Genomic DNA, 8,260 nt, shown 5'->3' on the forward strand with positions numbered 1-8,260 from the left:
AAAAAAAAAAAAAAAAAAAAAAAAGCAAATGGGGGAGAACACGTAGAAGTCCTCCCACAGAGATATTCAATAACTAAGTAAAATGTCAAGGGAAAAAATCAGGCTAGTCACCGTGGCTCACACCTGTAAGTAATCCCAGCACTGCAGGAGGCTGAAGCTGGAGGAGCACTTGAGTCAGGAGTTCCAGACCAGCCCTGGAAACACAGCGAGATCCCATCTCTACAAAAAATTTTAAAATTAGCTGGGCATGATGGTGTGAGCCTGTAGTCCCCAGTTAGTCTGGAGACTGAGGTGGGAGGATCACCTGAGGCCAAGAGGCTGAGGCTGCAGTGAGCTATGATTGCACCACTGCACTGTAGCTGGGGTGACAGAGCAAGATGCTGTCTCAAAAAGAAAAAAGAAAAAAAAAAAGAAAACACAAAATTGTAAATATGCTATAATTCCACGCTTTTTTTTTTTTTTTTTTTGACACAGAGTCTCATTCTGTCACCCAAGCTGGAGGGCGGTGATGCAGTCTCAGCTCACTACCACCTCTGCCGTCTGGGTTCAAGCGACTCTGGTGCCTCAACCTCCCAAGTAGCTAAGATTACAGGTGCCCAACACCACCATGCCCAGATTATTTTTGAATTTTTAGTAGAGATAGGGTTTCACCATGTTGGTCAGGCTGGTCTCAAACTCCTACCTTAGGTGGTCTGCCCGCCTTGGCCTCCCAAAGTGCTGGGCTGGGATGAGAGGAGTGAGCCACCACACCAGGCCTAATTCTGCACATTATGTACACATAAAATGATACATGTAATAAAATTGCTACATAAAATGTGAAATTATGAAACTTTCCTTAATAATGCTATAATGCTTTGAAAAAAAAGCACTACAGTGAAATTCACAGAAAATATAATTAACCACTTTAATGTGTATAATTCAGTGGTATTTGGGGTGTTCATAATGTTGTGCAATCACCAACTCTCTCTAGTTTCAAACGCTCCACGTCCACTATATAGGCACTCTCCATTTCTCCCTCTCCAGTCCCAATAACCTCTCGTGTTTCTACACTAGATTCTTGTTTGTTTGTTTTAGACAGGGTCTTGCTCTGTCACCCATGCTGCAGTGCAGTGACACAATCACAGCCCACTGTAGCCTCAGACTCAGGGGCTCAAGTGATCTTCTTACCTCAGCCTCCTGAGTAGCTGGAATTACAGGTGCATGCCACCAAGCCCAGCTAATTTTTTTTTGTGTGTCACTCTGCCACCCAGGCTGGAATGCAGTGGCCTGATCATAGCTCACTGCAGCTTTGACCTCCTGGGTTCAGGTGATCCTCCCACCTCATCCTCCCAAGTACTCGAGCTGGGACTACAGGTGCACATCACCATGCCTGGCTAATTTTTGTATTTTCAGTAGATATGGGGTTTTTACCATGTTGCCCAGGCTGGTCTAAAACTCCTGGGCTCAAACATCTATATGCCTCTGCCTCCCAAAGTGCTGCCATTACAGGTGTGAACCACCGCACCCAACGTAATTTTTGTTTTTTGTTGGGGGCAGAGATGAGGTTCTCACTATGTGGCCCAAGATGGTCTGGAACTCCTGGCCTCAAGTGATCCTCCTGCCTTGGCCTCCTAAAGCACTGGGATTACAGATATAAGCCATGGTTCCTGGCCAGCAAAATCTTAAGAAGTAAAACTGATATGGCTCCAGATCCAGTATTTATTTACTCTTTAATTCAATGAACATCTACTGAGCATGCACTATCCCTGGCAGGTGCTGCGGGTATAAGTGCACAGGATAGTGGGTGAGACACTTCAGCAAGCAGATTTTATGAGATTACAAAAATAAAGGAAATCCCTAATGAATCCTTCAGGCTTGAAAAGGAATCACAGCAAAGTCCTGTCCTCATGTGCCAAAGTCACCCGTCCATGTGCTCCCTTCCCATCACCTGAGTGGGTCCAGTATCATTCTTGGCAGTGTCCCTCATCCCTAATGAGCCCAAGACCACAGCCTGGCATAAAACCAAACTCCTTCCTGTACCTTCAGCAAATTCCATGGCTCCGGCAAACACTAGGGCTGCGAATTCTCCCACGCTGAATCCAGCAGCAGCAACACAGTTCTCAATCACCTGTGGGGACAGATGCAGAACGTGAGCCCCATTCTCCTGGGGAGTCCAGTTCCAGGGCTCTGCACCTGAGAGACGGCAGGGTGTTCAGCATCTCAGGAAGCCAGGCTCTACGAACTTGGTGCACCAGCTGGAAGAGGACACACAGAAGTGACCCTGACAATCACCGAGTCCTGCCGCTTTATTTAGGAGGAGCTTTCCTGGTTAGTTACAGTGCAGGTGACTCCGTCCATGTGTCCATGGTCACACTGACGCCAACCCAGGGCTCTGGATTTCCTTGCCGTGGCCCTGCAGCAGGCTCTCAGGCCATATCGTCGTGTACAAGTTAAGAGCATGACTTTCTTTTTTTTTTGAGTCGGAGTTTCGCTCTTGTTGCCCAGGTTGGAGTCCGATGGCGCAATCTCGGCTCACTGCAACCTTCACCTCCCGGGTTCAATGAATTTTCCTGCCTTAGCCTCTGGAGTAGCTGGGATTACAGGCACCTGCAACCATGCCCGGCTAATTTTTGTATTTTTAGTAGAGACAAGGTTTCACCATATTGGCCAGACTGGTCTCGAACTCCTGACCTCGTGATCCACCTGCCTCACCCTCCTGAAGTGCTGGATTATAGGCATGAACCACCTCACCCGGCCAAGAGCATGACTTTTGAGTGAGAGACTAGGTTTCTTAGCTCGGGAGAGTTCCCTAATCCCGCTGAGCTTTTCACCTCATCTGTGAAACGAGGAAAGAACAGGACCTACTCCAAAGGGCTACTGAGAGAATTATGTGAATATAATGTCTATACAGTGCTTGGTACAGACCCAGCCTAGGGTAAGCAGTGAATGAGTATTATGATGACGAATCAGCAGGACCACTTAACTCATTCTTTTAATATCCCTGAGTCTGCATTCCTCAACCATCATATAACAGTATTAACCTCACAAGGTGGATGTGAAGGTGAAATAGGGTAAAGGATCTCAAGTGCTAGTTTAACATTTACCGTGTTATTAAATATTAATAGCAATCAATCCACCACCTTCGAATGAAGTGACATTCTCAACCAATCTCAGTGTTCCTTCATTTAGGCCAGTGCAGTGGCTCACGCCTGTAATCCTAGCACTTTGGGAGGCCAAGGTAGATGAACCTGGGAGGTGGAGGTTGCAGTGAGCCCAGATCAAGCCACTGCACTCCAGCCTAGGCAACAAGAGCAAAACTCTGTCTCAAAAGAAAAAAAAAAAAAGCATGACGTTTAGGCTGGTGCGGTGGCTGCCGCCTGTAATCCCAACAGTTTGGAGGCTGAGGTGGGTGGATCACTTGAGGTCAGAGTTTGAGACCAGCCTGGGCAACATGGAGAAACCCTGGTTCCACTAAAAATACAAAATTAGCTGGGTGTGGTGGCTCACACCTGTAATCTCAGCTACTCGGGAGGCTGAGGTATGATTATCACTTGGGCTCAGGAGGCAGTGGTCTGCAGTGAGCCAAGTTTGTGCCACTGCATTCCAGGCTGGGTAATAGAGCAAAACCGCATCTCAAAAAAAAAAAAAAAAAAAAGGCCGGGCGCAGTGGCTCAAGCCTGTAATCCCAGCACTTTGGGAGGCCGAGACGGGCAGATCACGAGGTCGGGAGATTGAGACCATCCTGGCTAACACGGTGAAACCCTGTCTCTACTAAAAAATACAAAAATCTAGCCGGGCGAGGTGGCGGGCGCCTGTAGTCCCAGCTACTCGGGAGGCTGAGGCAGGAGAATGGCCTGAACCCGGGAGGCGGAGCTTGCAGTGAGCTGAGATCCGGCCACTGCACTCCAGCCTGGGCGACAGAGCGAGACTCCGTCTCAAAAAAAAAAAAAAAAAAAGATGAAATTTAATCCTTTTAAAATAATTTAGTAATTCATTCAGTGATTTAGGATCATTTAAAACCACAAACCGCCCTTCACTCCCACATCCCCTTTATCTGCTATTTCTTTCTGTAACGCTTATCATTTTAATAGAGCATCTAATTTACCTAATTATTGCATTTACTGTTTTCTTATTTTTATTATTTAATTTTTGAGACACAGTTTTGCTCTTGTTGCCCAGGCTGCAGTGCAATGGCAAGATCTGAGCTCCCACAACCTCTGCCTCCCGGGTTCAAGTGATTTGCCTTTCTCAGCTTCCCCAGTAGCTGGGATTACAGGCACGCACCACCACGCCCGGCTAATTTTGCATTTTTAGTAGGGACAGGATTTCCCCATGTTGGTCAGGCTAGTCTCAAACTCTCGACCTAAGGTGATCCGCCCGCCTCGGCCTCCCAAAGTGCTGGGATTACAGGCATGAGCCACCGGGCCCCTCCTCATGTACTGTTTACTATCTGTCTCCCCTAAGATGTAAGGTCCCCTAGGGCAGGGATCTTTGTTTTGCTCACGGCGCCTAAAATATTGCTTGGCAGATATGAGAACTCTATAAAACTAGATCGAGGCCGGGCGCGGTGGCTCATGCCTGTAATCCCAGCACTTTGGGAGGCCGAGGAGGGTGGATCACGAGGTCAGGAGATCGAGACCATCCTGGCTAACATAGTGAAACCCCGTCTCTACTAAAAATACAAAAAATTAGCCGGGCGTGGTGGCGAGCGCCTGTCCTCCCAGTTACTCGGAAGGCTGAGACAGGAGAATGGTGTGAACCCGGGAAGCGGAGCTTGCAGTGAGCCGAGATCGCGCTACTACACTTCAGCCTGGGCGACAGAGCCAGACTCCCCCTCAAAAACAAACAAACAAACAAAAAACACCTCGATCGAATGAGTGAGACGTGGGAGCCCCCCGCAATGGCAGGCGGAAGCCCTTGGCAGGACCAGCCTGGGGATGAGAGCTCAGGCAGAGCTCACCTTCCCCCTCCTACCACGGGGCCTCGGGCCTCACCGAGGGCTGCAGGTGATGCAGTTTCTCGACAGCGGCCAGCGATGCCACGAAGATCGCGGGCTGGCAGTGCACGGTGCGGTCCAGGGTCTCCTGCGGCCCGTGCAGGCTCAGCTCCAGCAGGTCGTAGCCCAGCACGCGGCGGGCGGCGGCGTAGAGTTCGCGGACGCGCGGGTAGCCGAGCAGACCGCGGCCCATGCCCACCACCTGGCTGCCCTGGCCGGGGAAGAGCAGCACGGAGCACTGGCCCGGCATTCGCCGCTCCGTCGCCGCCGAGGGCGCCTCCTCCTCCGCCCCGGTCGCATCTCGCAGCAGCTCCGCTACACTCTGGGCGCCCGGCGGAGGCACCGGGAAGCTCGAGACGCCGCGGCGGCAGCTGACGCCCAAGCCCCGGGCCCTCGCGGTCCGCGCGACCCGAACGCTCATGGTCGGACACCTGCCCGCGCACGTTACCGTGGCGACCGAGGCCCAACTGCGGCGGCGCGGCGCAGCGTGGTCCCCGACGCATTTCCTGCCGGGACTCCGGGGGCACCGGGAGCGGGAAGAAAGGTTCCGCAGGGGTTGGTTCCGCCCCGGCTCCGAGGCCCTTCAGGCTGCGCTCTGGGGACCTGGAGGGACCCATGCGTTTACTTAAACATTCACAGCCAAGAAGGGAACATGATGCCACACCACAATGGGTCCTCAACAGATATTTATGGAATAAATAACGCAACGCAATGTAATATTTACGCTTTCTACCTGGCACATGAAGAGCACTTGAAACTCTTCCACATTGGTAGTTTTTTTGTTGTTGTGTTGTTTTGAGACGGAGTCTCGCTCTGTCACCCAGACTGGAGTGCAGTGGCGCGTTCTTTGCTCACTGCAACCGCCGCCTCCTAGGTTCAAGCGATTCTCCTGCTTCAGCCTCCCCAGTAGCTGGGATTACAGGCGCCCGCCACCATGCACGGCTAATTTTTGTATTTTTAGTAGGGACAGGGTGTCACCATGTTGGCCAGGCTGGTCTCGAACTCCCGTGACCTCAGGTGATCCACCCGCCTCGGCCTCCCAAAGTGCTGGGATTACAGGCGTGAGCCACCGCGCCCGGCCAGCAACCACATTTCTTGCATATGATTCTCCCAACCACAGGAGATGGCATGGCCGACCATCCGTTGTCAGCTCCCAACTATGCAAGATAACAGCTCTCTTTTATGTTTTCTTACAAACCACACAGTGCCTGGCACGTAATAAGCATCCAATAGATCTTTATGCCATTGAACAAAGCCCTGAGTGTGTTTCAGATATTAGCTTATTTAATTCCTCACAGCAGTGCTGTGATGGATAGTTGCTCAGAGATTGAGTGACAGGTGGTTAGTGACAGAATAGGGGTTGGAAATTGGGGTTATCTAATGCTAACCTAAAAGCAACTCAAGAGACACAGGTTTGGCCAGATGCAGTGGCTCACGCCTGTAATCCCAGCACTTTGGGAGGCCAAGGCAGATGGATCACTTGAGGTCAGGAGTTCAAGACTAGCCTGGCCAACATGGAGAAACCCGTCTCTACTAAAAATACAAAAATTAGCTGGGCGTGGTGGCAGGCGCTTATAGTCCCAGCTACTCGGGAGGCTGAGGCAGGAGAATCGCCTAAACCTGGGCGGCAGAGGTTGCAGTGAGCCGAGACTGTGCTGCACCATTGCACTCTAGCCTGGGCAACAAGAAAGAAGCTCCATCTCAAAAAATATATATAGATATATATATGGAGGAGACTTTCAGGTTAAGACGCATAGAGAGAGCACTGCCTCTGGAAGCCCATAAATCCACAACAAAGAGGTATTTAAAGATATAAATACACAAGGACAAGAAGAACAGGAAAGGGGACCCCCAGCAGCAGAATCTCTGGAAGCTGGAAAGCAGATCGGCTGGTATTACCTGACTGGGCTGATCTCAGACAGCTAAATCCCTCCCAGGAGTGGGGAAGGCTGCGAGCCAGTCCTTATGCATACAACAGAATCCTCAAAAACTTAAGAATGGGCAGCTGCTGCTGCTTCTAGAGCTAAGGGTGAAAGAAGGCTAAAACAAAGATGATTATTTGGAGGTGCCTTTGAGAAACAGATCTTTAGGTCCCCTCCAGCTCCCTAGCCACTGGGTGATGTCCCTCCCCTACTTTGGGACCCATCTGGGGTTTCACGGGAGAGGGACAAACGAAGGGTCTCTGGGCCAGGTGCAGTGGCTCATGCCTGTAATCCCAGCTATTCAGGAGGCTGAGGCAGGAGAATTGCTTGAACCTGGGAGGCGGAGGTTGCAGTGAGTCGAGATCGCACCATTGCACTCCAGCCTGGGCCACAAGTGCGAAACTCTGTCTCAAAAAAAAAAAAGGGAAGGAAGGAAGGAAGGAAGGAGGGAGGGAGGGAAGGAAGGAAAGAAGGAAGGAAGGAAAGAAAAAGAAACATTGGCCAGACACAGTGGCTCAGGCCTGTAATCCCAGTGATTTGGGAGGCCGAGGCAGGAGGATCACTTGAGGCCAGGAGTTCAAGAGCAGCCTGGGCAAAATAGACTGTTTCCTTTTTTCTTCACCAAAAGTAGATACTTGAAAGACCCTGTTTCTACAAAAGGAAAAAATAAATAGCTGGGTACTGTGGCTCATGCTTATAGTTCCAGCTACATAGGAGGCTAAGTCGGGAGAACTGCTTGACCCCAGGAGTGTGAGGCTGCAGTGAACTATGACTGAACTACTGCACTCCAGCCTAGGTGACAGAGGGAGACCCTGTCTGAAAAAAAAAAAAAAAAAAAAAAGAAGCCAGGTGCAGTGCCTGTAATCCAAGCACTTTGGGAGGCCAAGGCGGGCAAATCACCTGAGTTCAGGACTTCAAGACCAGCGTGGCCAAACATGGCAAAACCCCATCTATACTAAAAATACAAAAATTAGCCGAACGTGGTGGCACATACCTGTAATCCCAGCTACTTGGGAGGATGAAGCATGAGAACTGCTTGAACCTGTGAGGTGGGGGTTGCTGTGAGCTGAGATCACACCACTGTGCTTCAGCCTGGGTGACTGAGTGAGATTCTCTTTAAAAAAAAAAAAAAAAGAAGAAGAAGAAAAGGCCGGGCGTGATGGATCACACCTGTAATCTCAGCAGTTTGGGAGGCCGAGGTGGGCAGATTGCCTGAGTTCAAGACCAGCCTGGGCAACACAGTGAAACCCCGTCTCTACTAAAATATAAAGAATTAGCCAGGCGTGGTGGCGTGCGCCTGTAATTCTAGCTACTCAGGAGGCTGACGCAGGAGAATTGCTTGAACCCAGGAAGTGGAGGTTGC

General features: G+C 50.5%; 1 protein-coding gene across 1 annotated transcript in view; it reads right to left on the bottom strand.

Annotated features, from left to right (window-relative positions):
* MCAT (malonyl-CoA-acyl carrier protein transacylase) overlaps window positions 1–5,440 on the bottom strand; it is a 12,164-nt gene extending 6,724 nt beyond the window's left edge. Inside the window, exons 1-2 of the mRNA XM_023222198.2 lie at window positions 4,974–5,440; window positions 2,020–2,107 (exon numbers count right to left, since the gene is read on the bottom strand). Of these exons, the coding sequence (XP_023077966.1) occupies window positions 2,020–2,107; window positions 4,974–5,396 (511 nt within the window). The 5' untranslated portion in view covers window positions 5,397–5,440. The remainder of the gene's footprint in view (window positions 1–2,019; window positions 2,108–4,973) is intronic.
* Window positions 5,441–8,260: the final 2,820 nt, after the last annotated feature.

Source organism: Piliocolobus tephrosceles, chromosome 19, assembly GCF_002776525.5.
Source record: "Piliocolobus tephrosceles isolate RC106 chromosome 19, ASM277652v3, whole genome shotgun sequence".
NCBI lineage: Eukaryota > Metazoa > Chordata > Mammalia > Primates > Cercopithecidae > Piliocolobus > Piliocolobus tephrosceles.